The 16,256-nt window shown below is 38.5% G+C and overlaps 1 protein-coding gene across 1 annotated transcript; it reads right to left on the bottom strand.

Annotated features, from left to right (window-relative positions):
* Nucleotides 1-4,411: 4,411 nt before the first annotated feature.
* Nucleotides 4,412-9,913, bottom strand: LOC133741742 (galactinol--sucrose galactosyltransferase-like). Its single transcript, XM_062169474.1, has 4 exons — nt 8,535-9,913; nt 6,154-6,331; nt 5,543-5,910; nt 4,412-5,126 (listed from the first exon to the last, which is right to left on the bottom strand). The coding sequence occupies exons 1-4, from the start codon at nt 9,741-9,743 to the stop codon at nt 4,563-4,565; spliced, it is 2,319 nt and encodes a 772-aa protein (XP_062025458.1). The 5' UTR covers nt 9,744-9,913; the 3' UTR covers nt 4,412-4,562.
* Nucleotides 9,914-16,256: the final 6,343 nt, after the last annotated feature.

The following is a 16,256-nucleotide window of genomic DNA, read 5'->3' as shown; positions in this document are numbered from 1 at the left end:
GTATTAATTCAAGGACATGGAATAGCCCAAGTTCCACTTGCCAAATGACACCTTAATTACTGTCACAGAAACTCTCTACGCTTCTAGGGCCAATCGCACCTATGAATAGCCAACGGATTCCATACGAAAACGCATGTAGAGAACGGAAATGAGTTCATTTGCAATACCTCTAATGATTGGGAACAAATGCGCATCTTAGAGAAGTTTATGTGTCTCTCTAGTGGACTTTATGTCACTATTCGAGCTATTAAATCCAATAAAGTTATGAGAGAATATCTCTTGGATTTAGACACATATTGGCTTTGTCACGACAGGATACGACAGGATAGATCATCCTAGTCATGAAATGATGGTCCGTCTACAACAGACTTCACATGGACATCTTTTCTATCGAGCGAAATGAAGCATGAATCAAAAGTTGATTCCTGGATTAAGTGTGACCGACGCTGCTGCCTAGGGCACCGCCTCCGTCCACCACCAGCCTAGTGCTGGCACAGTCCCTATCCATGACGCCATGGATGGCGTCCATCATGGTGATGACGCCCCAGGTGATGCTGCAATCACCAACTTTGCTTCAAATAGCGTTTCAGACGCTCAGGCCCAACCAAAATCTTCATTGGTTACTTCTAAAGCCTCTCGCTCGTTTTACAAAGCCCGTTCCTTAGGGAAACTAGGACTGAGACCGTCCTATGCAAAGGATATGAAAATACTCATTATGTTCTTACATAGAATCCAAAGGGATTCTCTGGACTGATTCAACCAACTTGCGAACGTTTAAATATCTCATGATGTTGGTTGACATGCAAACATGCTGGTCACGTGTTGTGCCATTGTCCACTTGTAAAGCTGCTTATGAAACACTCCTAGCACACATCATATGACAACGGGCTCACTCCCCGAATCATTCCTATTCAGTCAATTGGATTTGCCTATGCTAGTGAGTTTACATCGAAGACTTTCGATGGTTATTGCATTTGGGACTGATGTTGGACATCATATTCCCATGAGCACACCCAAATGGTCTCGCGGAAATGACTACGATGGTAGTCCGGACATTGGTAATACGCACCAACCTCCTATATCCGCTTGGGGTGATGCAATATCGCATGCAGCTATGCTAGTTCGTCTACAACCCACTGCCACTCACTTTACCTCTGCGTTACAACTAGTGACTGGGTACAAATATCGTACTTACGCATATTTGAGTGTGCCATTTATGTGTCAATTGCGCCACCACAACGCTCTATAATGGGTCCTTACAGACGAATGAGCAACTCAGTTGGATTTGAGACTCCAACAATTGTCCGCCACATAATGCCCTTGCATGGCGATCTCCTTACCGCTAGATTTGCGGATGTCACTTTGATGAGACAGTCTTCCCGTCGTTAGGGGGAGATAAGAACACAAATGTTCAGCAGGAACGACAGGAATTGTCATGGCCTGTCCCCACTATGTCTCATCTAGATCCCTACTAAAGTGACGAGATCACACAAATATGCTGCAAACATTCCTGCAAGGATGGACGTCCCTACGAGAGGACGTAGCGCCATCCTACACAGAGGTAGGCATGGCACCAACGCCATAGAGAGTGGCACTTTGGCGTTACAGGTCATGGCCCCAGCTAGGATGCGTGGGAGGCATGTGGGTTTGAAGGATACTTTGGCACACTCCAATCCTTTGATCATCGACACTCAAAATCCGTCTCATGAGTATCTTCCTGGTTATGGTTATCGTTGGGGGACGCCTCAACGTCATAACCTATTCCTGAGAATATAGAGCTCTATGAAAATTACACTAGTGTACATGAGACGTGGGATAGAAACTCCATCATAATGATGATGTAGTTGCGCATGCGCATGAGTTTGTTGAGTCTGATGATATCGAACCACACTCCGTTGATGAATGAATGCCAACGTAGAGAAATTTGGCCTAAATGGAAAGATGCAATCCAGGTTAAGTTGGATTCTCTAAAGAAGAGGAAGGTTTTCGAGGCAGTAATGCCAACACCTCCTAACATAAAACCTATTGACTAATGGGTCTTCGTTAGAAAGCGTGATGAGAAAAAGAGATGGCAATCTCACCTTATGGCGCAAGGTTTCTCACAAAACGCCCTGGAATCGTCTACGATGAGACATATTCTCTCGTAATGGATGTCATTGCACTCCACTACCTTGTCCGTTTGGTAGTTTCCGAATAACTGATCATGCAGCTTACAAATGTGGTCACTACGTATCTCTATGGGGATCTAGATTCGGAATATACATGAAGGTTCATGGTGAACTTCATCTACCTAAGTCAAGTGGCTCTAGACCACGGAGCGCGTTTACAATAAGATTGAAATGCTCGCTAAAGTGACTACTTGATTGGGAAGCGATATGCCCACCCGTTTCTATAACAAGTTTCGGATTCTATCGCGGTTCATGTTGGACATGATCTTCATTGGAAGCCCTTAAAGAGTTAAGGGAAACCGCTGAACATTTGAAATCCGAGTTTGAGATGAAGGATTTTGGGAGAACACGATTATGTCTCGGTTTGGAACTTGAGCATCGTGTCGATAGATGCTTAGGCATTTTGACAAGGTCAAGCCTTCAAGCACCTCCATGATCGTCCGTAGTCTTGATCCTGAAAAGGATCCTCTTCGTCGAAAGGATGATGACGAAGATGTGCTAGAGGCAGAAGTGTCTTACTTAGTACAATAGGCGCATTATTGTACTTAGCTAAATGCACAAGACCGGACATCTCATTAATTTGCAGTGAACTTGTTAGCTAAGGTATAGCTTTGCGCCAACGCGATGCCATTGGATTGGTGTAATTGTTATCTTTCGATACTTGAGATGTATGATTGATATGGGTTTGTTCTATCCCTACAGAGAGACGATGAATTCAGACCCATCACACACCAAGAACGCCGCCAACACTAGCCTGCGTCCACTATCCCTATCCCAAAATGACATGTGTTTTGGAAGGTTTTGCTCATGTTGGGTATCTCTCTGACCCACACAAAGGTTATTCCCAAAATGGTTAAGTGTTCACCATGGGTAAAGACCGTGATATCTTGGAGGTCTACAGAATAGACCCTAGTCGCTATATCTTCGAACAATGCAGAGATTATTGCTCTTCATGAAGTGGTTCGTGAATGTTTATGGATTGGATCCATAACTACGCATGTTCGAACAATTGTGGTTTGAAGTCTACCACAGATGAGCCTACGAGCATTTAGGATAATGCTGCTTGTTTTGGAAAAATGAAGCAATGCTACATCAAAAGTGACAACACCAAGAATAATCAGCAACAACAAACTCTCCTCAAGATCAAAGTGAACTAGGTTCGATCTGAGGACAATATGGCAGACTTGCTCACTAAGTCATTGCCTAAATTCCACTTTCGAGAAACATGTTGGTAGCATCGTTTGCGGAAGTTATCCGAACTCCAATGACCGTAGTCGTCAGGGGGAGATGTAGACATCAGGGGGAGGTGTCTACATGTATGGTCTCGAAACGTGAAGGGTGTGTTGTGCTCCTTTTCCCCTTCGACCGAGGTTATTTTTGTCCCACTGGGTTTTTGTTACTCGGCAAGGTTTTTAACGAGGCAACGAGAGAAGCACCACGTTTAGGCGACACAAGGGGGAGTGTTCAAGTAAATCCAGAATATGTGTCTGGCCCAAACTCGAGGTTACTTGCTCTAGTTGAAATAGGGTTTATATTAGAGATATTCTCGGAGAATCTTAGGAGATATCCAATCAATGTACGATTATGTTTCCATGTACAACTCTATCTCTATGTTTGTAATCCTCTATATAAAGAGGCCCCTATTATCAATAAAAGTACGACTCAATTCTCTCCCAATTCAGTTTCTCTACAACAGATTCTAATTATTTAATATTTAATCACCGGTGATGAACCATTGGAAATATTGGAACATTCTTCTTCTCACTTTAAATATTACTGATTCATTGCTAATTTGTGACACAAATTATTCATGAAGCAATAATTTTAATGTGTTTTAGACATGCGAAATTCAAGTCAAAACAAAATCAGTATCAGAATTTGAATACACTTGTCATAAGAATTTGACTCCCATGCATGAATCTATGTCTCATCTAATATGGATCAAAGAATAGCAAATAACATAGCCAACATGAACATTAGTGAATGTTCTTACCGCCTGGTTTAGAGCTCCATGTAGTGGGGAATGTGGAAGCACCACCACATTACTAGGGTTCCTTTTGGGGCTACGGGCTACCAACATGAAAGCCACCACCTCTCACGGTCTCACCTCGTTAATAATGTCGGACTTGTCCAATCCAGTCAAAAGGTTTGAAAATTAATTCGATTACATTTTAGGCCTTTTTCTCATGAACATATGCATACCCGTCTTTTTCTTCTTCTTTTTTGGCAAAGAAATTTCGGTATGAATATCGCACACTTTTGATAAAAACACTTTATAAATAATTACAAATACATTGTTGCTCCAATATATATGTTAGAGAACTAATATTAGTACTTTTCCGGGAAGAGATCATATGTATACACCATAGATCAAATACAACTTCTCCCATTTACTCAAAACAAGTACTCAACCACAGTTGTTATTGAAGAGCTAGGCCATTGCACTTGGACAATAACCATCTTATCAACATAATCAAATTTCACTTCCTCTCCACCAATCTTACAAGCAGTTGGTTTTTCTGATGCAAATGTTCTCATCTCTCCACTGCCCTTCACTCCAATCCTCACGACAGTTTCACCATCCTCAAATTCTAGTGACTGAATTGCACCACCAGTGTTGAGCATGTTCACCAATCCAATTGGAGCAAATTGGATCAACTTTGTTGGTAGCACTCTCACTGGAGCAATGGTGAGGAGCTCATAACTGAAAGGCTGAAGTGAAATCTCTACCGTCTCCGCTGGCTTCAAAAGCTTCAGCTTCTTTTCCTGGAACATGTACACAGCAAATACGTCGATTTCTTTTATTGGAATCGGGTTCTTCCCATGACTCCATTCCACATCTTTTGGGGTTGCCAAACAAGTCACCGACTTTGAGAACTCAGGGAAGCTTTTGTTGCGCCTTGATTTGGGGCACCACCCTCCTCCTTGGCAGTTAAAAAGTCCTAGAACGCCGGTGTACTGGTACAAGTTTATATGTACAAAAACATGGACAGACATTATTAATGAATTAACTGCATGTATTTATAACCATTTTTGGTATCTTAGATGAACTATAATCTAGCTAGACTTGTTAAATGATGCGTCAATATGAACTCATATTTGAATTTAAAAAAAAAAAAAAAACCATCCCGTTGTTTAGACTAAAATTTGAAAGGAGAAAGAGTAGCATCAATTGCAAGTTTTACTTGAGAAAGTGTTTACAACTTTACATACCTTGAGAAAGAGTAGCGTCAATATGAAGTTATGAACTCATATTTGAATTAAAAAATAAAATAAAAAATAACACCGTCCCGTTGTTTAGACTAAAATTTGAAAGGAGAAGGAGTAGCATCAATTGCAAGTTTTACTTGAGAAGTGTTTACAACTTTACTTACCTTGTTGAGGTTCCAAATCTTGAGCATTGTTTTCCCATCATGAACAGGGTCCTCAAATAGGCAATCCCTAGTAGGAAGTGCATAGTATTGGCATCTTAATATGGATCCATCAGGCAACACCAGACTCTTAAGAAGCTTGAAGTTGTGCTGTCCCACAGAATCGCTGATATAGATCGGCCCTCCCGATATGGCTCTTGATGCAGCATGAAATGCAGCACAAGGGTGAGTCGACTGAAACATGTCCCAATCTGGATGTATGAAGTTCCCCATCCACAAGCTATTGTAGGCACAATGGACCATGTGACACCCCTGTAGCCAATATGTCCCATTTGGATCTCCAGACGGGTCAGAGCACCAAAAGTCGTCTCCTACAGATTTGTGTGATCAATGTGAAGAAATTAATTAGTCCATGTGTTCTATCATTTTATACCTTCTGTTTTTACGAGTTGTGCTATGTATATAGTGCATAAGCAATTTTTAACCATAAGATGAATGTGGGAGCCAAAGATCTGATCTACATCATCAATAGCTAGAAATCTCTCAAGCACAACATTAGCATTTTTGTTGCGGTAATAGATAGAATAAACACTATTCAGAGAGAGATTACATACCAACACGACCAAGTGAAATGGCTTCTGTGCCAAGATACATGAAATCATTGCAGTGCTCCATGCTAGCAATCACTCCATTGCCTTTGAAATGTTTCCTCACAGAAGCAGTAAGTGCCTTGTAATAAGCTTTGGCCAGCTCAATCCGACCACCAAACTCCTCGGATAACATCTCAAGCAACTGCACGCACCATGGCGGTGTAAGTGCTTCAAGTGGAAATTTCATATATAGTTACTCCCCAGTAGACCAGCTCCAGGGGTTGATTTAACATATAATGATTATAATCTATGATCTAATCATTAAAAGACATGCACTTAAGAGTATGTCCACATTTATAATTTGTTGTGACATGTAATTTCAAACCCTTTTTTTTTTTTTTTGAGAAAGGAAGAATTTATTCAACTAATTCCTATCCGGAGTAGGAATACCATATATGAAAGGGAATTTCGGTCCTTGAGCCTTGAACCGCCTTAGATACGACTACCGCCAAAGTACGAAATTTGCATCTACATTAGATTAGCTTCCGACACATAAAATTTGGGCGAATAAACCTCCCTAGTACCCGACATTCTCATTCAAATTGTTTACACTTTTATTAATTTCTTTGCATTTATATTAATCGCTTTACATTTCATTACTTTTTGTTAAGTTCAAATTAACTCTCAATTATTGAATCCATCGACTCATTTGTGTATATTCACCTTGAGGCTACAAGTTAATGGCTTTGAATAGGCTTGGTGTGAGCTAAACTGAGCATTGCAAAGGCTTGGTGCCTTGATTGTTTATAGTTTTTATTTTATTTTATATTTTTATTGTATGCATTTGGGTTGTCCTAGAGCCAATTACCTCGGTTAGGTCCAACACCTAATTCCTGAAGTACGATTAACTAAGGTCCAATAGGAAATTTCAAACTAAATTTCTGAAGTCACAAGCATTCTTCAACTAATCAATCGGAAATTTCAAACTAAGCGTACAAATATATATATATATATATATATATATAGTCCGGCTACGGTGCGGACGTCCGTACCGTGTGGACGGTACGGATTTCCGGTTTTCCCTCACTTTCCGATCACATTTTCACATCTTAACCGTTCAGTTTTTAGGTCCTAATGTATAGATCACCTCTGCAAAATTTCAGCCAATTTGGTGATCGTTAAGACATCCAAAACTGCAATTTACCATTATAAATACGAACGGTTCCGGTTCGACAGATTCGATCCGTTCGTGTAAATTGCAGTTTTGGATGCCTTAACGATCACCAAATTCGCTTAAATTTTACAGAGGTGATCTATACATTAGGATCTAAAAACTGAACGATTAAGATGTAAAAATGTGATCGGAAAGTGGTCGAAAACCGGAAATCCGTACCGAAATTTTGATACGGACGTCCGCACCTGAGAAAAATCCTATATATATATATATATATGTGTGTGTTTGTGTGTGTAATATAAATATAAATCATAAATATCTTAAAAACTCAGTTCAAATATAAAAGTTGGAAATGTAAAAGTTTATTTTTCTCTTCATACTTAGTTCAAGTCAAATAATTATTGGGGTCATTTTCAATGCGTTATCACATAAATACATCTATGCAAAGAAATTTGATGAAATAATTTACCCAACTTCATATAATGGTATCTCTGAAAAATTATTGTATTTAGTTAACCTACCACTAATTTAGATATCTATTAATGGTGCAAATTACTTATCTCCACAATTTCATAATCTATATCGACTTCAAAACATCAAATTATCCAGACCGAGCGATCTCTCCTCGTTGAGTGCTCTGATTGCAGACGTTAGAGGTTTTCTGAATTCTAGTCCTGATGTCAGGATTAGTTTTGCTCCTAGGCAGGCAAATACAATAGCTGATAGACTTGCTAGTTACAGCTTTGAATCTAAGGTCCATGATGAATGGTTTATAAATGCTCCACACTTAATCCTGAATGCCTTCATGTACGATTTAAATCGTATTTAGTAATAAAATTTCTATTCCCTCAAAAAAAAAAAATCAAATCACCTCACTAATGTTAAAAATTTAGGCACTTCCATAGTGAAATATCTTTACCATTATGTTGAGCTAGTTTACTATTAGTCTCCAAAATTTCATCTTCTTTCAGCAAATTTGAATTGAAAATTAACAACTCCTCTTATGCAGACAACTGGGCACGCACATGACCTAAAACCCCGACTTAAAAAGTCATAAACGACATCAAATCGTTTCATGTAATGCGCGCGCCGTTTAACTCATGACCTAAGGTGAGATGTCGAAACCTCAGAAGCGACACTTTGTAGTTTGTAGCAAGCTTACATTTCACGTCTTCATGATATGTTTTGATTTTGAATGTGGAAGTAAAAGCGAGAGCTTTCGAGAACTTACGTGTATGACATCGACCTTGACACCGTCGATCCCGACCGACTGAAGATGCTGATGAAGCCCCTCATACAACTTGTGGGCCATCTCCGGTTCCACCAGCCCCACTCCATTGTTCACGATCTTGTCCACCGCCAAATCCTCCATCGTCTTCTCCAAACCCTCCGACAGCTTCGGCCTAATCACCCGGCTCTCCGGAAAACCCGACCCGCTCTTCACCCCGGGTCTAACCCCACCCCAATACCCACATAGCGCGTGCCAAACATAAACATAGTCCACGCTCCCAAACTCCTCCTTCAAGTCCTTAACAAAGGCACCCATGCCCTTACCACTAGGGCTCTTATAGTCTCTGAACTTGTAGTTCTCTACGAAACTTGTGAGCCTACATGGCATTTGCTCACCGGCAGATGTCCTTTTCATGGCTTCTTCGTCGGTTAGCGGGTCGTCATCGTGACAAATGGACTGCCAGCCGTCGTCGATGAGTACCATTCCCGGAGGACACCCACCCTCCACTAGGCCCTTAACCCCTTCCCAAACTCCCTTGGGGTGCACCATAAGATAAAACGCATCCCACGTGCACCAACCAAACTTTTCCACTATAGGCGGAGGCGTCTTCTCCTCCAGAAGCTTGAAGCTTCCCAAATGGACTCTCACCACCTCCATGGCCTCTTTGACAAGACCGTACGGGTCGTTGCCGACGTGCATGTAGAGAACGCTCTGGAAGGTGGATTCACTGACACGTGTCGAGCCACTCTCGACGCACATGTCCACGTGGCAGTCGGTGCCGGGTTGGAGGGAGGCTCTGAAGGGACCTTCGAGAAGTGGAAGGAGGAGGACGTAGGGGCGGCCGGTGGAGTCGTTTTTGTCGAGGATCATGAACTGAGTCTCGTGCTGCACGTCGTTTCCGGTTGTTCCGACCCAGTGGGTGGTCCACCAGACTTTGAACCGGAAAATGCTCATGAACTTGATGCCGCTGAGCTTGCCGAATGGCGCCACATGGCGGCTTTTGGGCTCGTCGGCGTCGAAGCCAATGAAGCAGCCCACGGTGGTTTTGTTTGGTGATGGAGTGGCTGTGATGTTTAGTGGGACTTCAGTGAGGATTGGGCAGCCGTTGGCGAGGAAGTTTGTGCCTTGTAGTGTTATTGACAGTGGTGAGTTGTTGTCTACAAGGCCCATTACGTCTGTGGCATTGTTCTTGCTTAGGCTTGGAGCCATGGAAACAAAGCTTAGATATCTGAGGGAGTAGAAAAGATTGCAGTGTAGGCTTTGGTTGGTGATTGAGCAGGGGAGTTGGAGGGGTTTAAATAGGGAGTTGTAAAGGTAAGGTGAGTAATCTAGAATGATATGTTACAAAGTGCGAGAAGATTTAAAGTCGAGCTATTTGCGTTTGTGATTGGCGCAAGATTGGGAATTAACCATCAACAAGTTGTAGTGAGCTTTGCTTTAATGGGTGATGGGACAAGTACTTTTTTTCTTTTGCAAATTATTAGTTAGTACCGAGTATATATATATACAAGGGTTAATACACCTTTACTTTTACCAAGGACTGCCCCCATTGATGCATATGACCAAATGGATATGACATATTCGATCCAAAAGAAAAGGGCCAATAGAACATAGCATCCAAGGAATTAGCAACACATTCTTGGAATTATTATTGTAATGAAGAAGACATAGTATCTTTGCAATTAGCAACTTATATATATGCTTCCGTGAAGTGAAATAGACTGAATGTTGGTTATGAAGTCACGATCAAATGAAGCAAATAGCAACATATGCTTCATGATGCGTGCAAATGAATAGTGAAAGACAATAGCTAGACTAGCTAGCTAGTAGTGTCCGGGCGGGGCCTTTTCTATGGGGCAGACCGGTATAATTCCCTAGCCACCACTTAATCACTTGAGGTAATGGACCTCTTTCTTGTTTAGCTTTCGCTATAACCGTATAAATCACGTTTTAAAAATTGAAGGAACATAAATAATTTACGTATTATCTATCATATAAAAAATTAAAAATACTTAATATTTTATTTTAAATTATATAAATAATATCGTCTTATTAGCCGTAATATGCGTTTGTTTAACTGAAGATCGGTTATTATTTGAGAGTTTCTATTGAGACCTCCAAATTGGCTTATTTGACCTCTCATACTCTTTACACCTCTTTTGCCCTTTTAAATACAAATATTTGCTCACTAAACCTCCTTTTGAATTCCTCAAATAACCTTAGTTATATTATTCACATACAAAAAAATAAAATACTCATTATACCTCAATTCACTAACTACACCTCCATTCCTTTTTTTGTTTTTTGTTCTTTTTTGCATGTAAACCTAAAAAATGCCCAAAATAAATTTCTAGAACTTTAAATCATGAATCAAACGGTCATAACACAGAAATTGATGAAGCAGTCATAAATCAACGGTTAGACATGATTCCTATGTTTCTAACCCTTATAAAAAATGAAAGGTTATTCAAAAATAAAAATGAAAGGTTACAAAAATTGATATAAAAAAAATAAAAATAAAAAATAACACGCAACTCATGAAGGTAGAAAAAAAAAAATTAAAAACCACCGTCTCCCACCCAAAGTTCATCCTCCAACCAAGGTTTCAAATTTCGGTTTCGGTTTCGATTTCGGTACTTCAAATTTAAGGAAATTTCGGAGAAAGTTTCGATTTCGGTGGAAATTTTGGTTAAAAATAAATAAATCAAATTAATTGCATTTATAAAATGATATTTTTGAATGAAACTTTTACATAGACTAAACTAACCTATAATAAACCTATTTACAATGTAACATCTCTAAAATTATACATTTATAATAGAATTATGATATTTTATATGGACGAGTAATTAACTAGTACGGTAGTAAATTGCTAAACTAGTGTTTTTATCTATGTATATTGATAATGTGTTGTATATTGATAATGTAAATATGATTTACTTTTTTTAATAATTAGAGAATTACAAGGGGGTGGGGCGGGGCACGTAAAACCAAAACCCCGTGAATGAAAATGAACAAGTACAACAAAAGGAATATAAAAGCTACTGCGATGTGGTTTGATCTAGCTGGTTGAACTGCTTTCATTTAGTATCATACAATACTACTCCCAAGTATATGATTTTTGGAAATGATTTTTGTACTTTATCACATGGTTATTGTATGTGTACGTGTTGTTCCCTTTCCACATGCAATCCATATATCGGATATTGTGGAATTACCTAATATGATGTTACAGTGTATGAAACATACAATATTTGAGACGAAGCAAAAAGGAAATCATGTTATGGTTAGAGCATTCAACTTTGTACCAGATAAAAACAAAAAGGTTTTTTGTTGTATTCAACTTGATTGAAAAAAAAAAAAAAAAAAGTCAAAATTTCATATTTTCTCTATAAAAGTATGAAGTAAAAATTCATTGTAGGTGACATAAAAATTTAACAGAAATTTTAGAGAAATTTCGGTGTGAATTTTTAAATATATATTGTGTGTGTAAATAATTCGGAAATTAAGAATTTCGTGGAAATGTATAGAAAATTTCGGAAAACTTCTGACGGAAATGATATAGCATATAAATTTCGTTTCGGTACTTCAAAATTACGGAAATTTCGGCAGTTTCAGAGAAATTTAAAACCTTGCCTCCAACCAAACTTTAAACGAAGTCTAGACTAGGAACTCAATAAAAGTTTTGAAACAATTTCTTAGTCTTTAATTTGTGTTAAAACTAGGTAGAGAAGTTTGTAAATAAAATATATACTAGTTGATTATAATTCATTGTCTATAATTGTCATTTTATAAAAGGATATATATGTAATTCATTAATTCAAAAGATATAGAGATCAAATGAGCAAATTTGGAGGTCCCAATAGAAATCCTCTTATTATTTCTTCATGTCCAACAAAAAAGAGGACAAAATTTGAGGAATGATGTCCACTTTTGTCAAAGTGGAGTCAAGGTAAAGGTAAAAGTAACTTAATTTCATCATGGTCCTTCTCCAACGTACTCGACCTGGAACAAAGTTGGTAAACTATTCTTTATTCCCCCTTCATAATCTTGTTAGATTATGTCCTCTTTATTCGAACTGTCTTCTAGGTCTTTCATTACTTTTTCTAGAGGTTTCTTCATCTTCGTTGTGGACCGCGAGCATTTGCATATTTCCTACATCAACCTCTCTCTTAATCCGGAAAGGCATCCCATTGTTAGAAAATAGAGAAACGTCGTGTTCAGAAGACAGGTGTAACAATGACAATATTGCTGCGCAGCAGGTTAAGGTTGAACACTTGTTGGCCAACGATGCCACAGTTAGACTTCTGCTCATTGACTCAGCCCCGAAGTCCACACATGCATACGTGCCACCCCAACGCAAGTTTAATTAGCTATGTCTGATATTTACAGACTCGATCGATCACCGGTTAGAGCAAGTCCACCCGTTGAGGTTGGCTGGTCAAGACTATTCACTGCTTTTTGCCTTTCATTTCCACATTTTTTCTTGACCAGTCAGATACTGTTCACAAAAAGTCACTATGGGTCACTTCCTAGGTCAATTTCTTGACCTGCCAACTGACATTGGATGACTTTTTGTGAACAGTATCTGACTGGTCAAGAAAAATGGTGAAAATGAAAAACAAAAAGCAGTGAATAGTCTTGACTAGCCAACTTCAATGGGTGGACTTGCTCTTATATAGAGGAGTGATGTGATTCAATTGAACTGCGTGGCAGTATTGGTTAACGGAATTAATACATTAATTTTAGGGATAATGACCACCTACCCATAAAATACCAAAATACACCTCATACACTCCACCAACTTATTTTCAACCTCATTCACACAAAAGTTTTCTCTTTTTCTCCCAACTATTCCTTTCACTTAATGTTTATACCATTAGTACCCTTCTCTCTCTCTCTAATTCTTGCTTTTACTATTAAGTTGTTTCCTTTTATTTTACTTTTGATGAAACGTGGTGGGCTCATCTTGAATTTATTTGTCTAGATTATAATTGCAGCTAACTTTCATCCTCTATATTCAAAGGTAAACAGTTAAAATTTACTATTCATAATATCGATCATTGATAGACTTGAGTTAATTGCTATCTGTAATATTACGAGCAAAGAATTGAAAAAGGAAAAGGAAAAGTTGAGAAAATTGAAAGACTATAGAGAAAGTCTTAAAAGAGAAACTCCCGACTACTGGGATATCATCTTTAGAATTCAAACAAGAATCTATAAAGTTGAGCAGAATATTGAAAATCTCTTATATACTCTAAAACAGGAACAAAGACCTCTTGATTATATGAGCATTGGTTAGATCCGCAAATCACTGGTATCAGAGCCTGTAAAGAGCTCAGTAGGGGAATCCTCAATGGGGACAATGTCTGATTTAATATTAGAGAAGTTGAATTCTCTACTAAAATCTTCTGATAAGAAATATCAGAACCTGCAGCAAGAATTATCTAGATGTTAAGATCATCTAGAAAAACTACCTGCTATAATCCACCAATTAGAAAAATTGGAAAACAAACTGGATTATAGCAAAGAACTTCCAAAAACGGAAGAAGAAAAGCTAACTAGTGTTAGCAGAAAAATCAATGAACAACAAAAAACGCTGGATTCTATGAAAAATATACTGAAGGACAAGAAAGTGCCTACAGTAAAAACAAAGAAAACTAATGGGTTCAAACCATTAGAAAGATCAGAAAAGAATCCTGTTCCAAATATGATTTTTCTGGAACCATCTACTAGTATTCGGTATGAAAATCCGAAAGAAGCTCGAGATGTCAACATAATGAGCATCTTCAGGAAAAAGAAAGGAGTACAACTCCTAAATGCTGAAGAGTTCGAATACAATGAAATTGAACACGAGGTAAAAAAACGCCTCAATTCCAAAGCTAGATTTTAAACAAATCTACAAAAGGGGAACATTTCACCTAATGGACAGCCATCATTTCAAACTACTGGAATTTACAACCCCCTCCACAACAGGAGAAACATATTTACTACTAATCACTCCTGCAGAAGTTGCCAGAGCAAGAACAAAAAATTATCAATTTATGCACATTGGAGCAGTCCAAGTTGGCATAAAACTTCTTGCCCGAGAAGGCATAAACTGTTCAGTTCTATGTGTCCTACAAGATAATAGACTGACAGATTTTCAAGCTAGTCTGTTGGGAACCCTTGAAGCATCTTTATGCAATCAAGTGGCATACTTCAACTGCTTTCCAAATTTCTCAACAAGCTTGAAAGATGCAGCTCACTGTCTAAGACTGAGAGTCAAGACATATGGCATATCTATGAAAAACGATATGCAAGAACTCGCAATAGTATACAGGATATACTATAAGCTGATGAGTACCACAGTAGAACCTAAGACAAGAATATCAATTATTCCAGGTCTTACTACTGGGTTCCTCACCAGTCAGAATAACCATTCACAGCAGATTCACAAGGTTACTTGGAATGAAGTAACTTTTCCTATTGAATGAAAATTATTTGGTCCGAAAAAACCAGCAGAAAATGCCAAAGCGGCAATTATGAAAGTAGAAAGACTGGAGATATCAGTCTCAAATTCGACGATCACAGGCAAAGTGACGTCTGTCATGAGAATATCAGGGTAAATAAAAATCTTCTCAAAAGAAGCTACAACACTAGAGAAGCGAGTAGCAGCGGTACCAAATTCTATGTTGAAGAACCAACAAACACTATCACTGAAGAAGAATTAGAAGCTGATCTGAACAGACCAGTAAATATGCTTAGAGCCCAAAAGGTCTATGATCTCTATGATGAAGCAGAATCTTGCGAAAATCCTGAACGATTAGAAAAACTAATCGAAGAAATGAAAAAATTCAAACCAGGAAAAGAAAGAAAACTCCTTCCATATCAAGATGCTGAAATGGAAGAAGGAGATAGCTCCAAAACTTTCATCATTAGAGAAAAGGGAAAACTAAAACTCCTTATACAGAAAGCCCATACGGGGAAAAATGGAGAAAAAAATTCTCAAAGATTTGTCCCAAAGGACAATACACTACGCCAATAATGGCATCAGACAACTGCGCACATTTTAACTGTCGTCTGAATTTATTAGACGACAGCAATAATTATTCTATTGTGTATGGTTCAATCATACAACAGTTATTGTAAAATATGTGTGATGTTGTCCGCATTTTTTAAATGGACAATAGATTTTCAGATTGCTGTTGTCCAAATAGCTAGTTTCAGACAACATAATAACTATTGATGTTGTTTCATTGTTATTCAGACAATGGTTGAAATTTGATGTCGTCAGAATAAATCTATTCAGACAACTCTTTTTACATTGCTATTGTGCAATTTATTATCAGACAATCACTATATTTTGATGTTGTCTGACTCGTTTGGTTCAGACAACAGTCATTTATTGCTACTTTATTCTGTTGTGCAAAATTCCTTTAAACAAATGGATTCAGACAACAGTTATTTGTTGCTTTTATAGTCTGTTGTGCAACTCTTTTTCAGACAATGAATGTGAATTTATGTTGTGTGAGTTTTCACACTTGACCAAAACTCAATTTTTTTACTCAATACCTCCATCGACCAACAAAACTTTCATTTTGCCCGCCCATTTTTTGGCCAAAAATTAAATTTCCCCCTTTTTACAAAACCCCTTTTCACACTCTCTTACCACTGAATTCGACTCTTGTTCTCTCAAACCCAATCCTCTGACCTCTGTCTCAGCCCCCGACTCTTGTCCAA

Source organism: Rosa rugosa, chromosome 4 (genome assembly GCF_958449725.1).
Source record: "Rosa rugosa chromosome 4, drRosRugo1.1, whole genome shotgun sequence".
Classification (NCBI taxonomy): domain Eukaryota; kingdom Viridiplantae; phylum Streptophyta; class Magnoliopsida; order Rosales; family Rosaceae; genus Rosa; species Rosa rugosa.
Note: the sequence above shows the minus strand (reverse complement) of the source record. Positions and strands in the feature narration are given on the sequence as shown.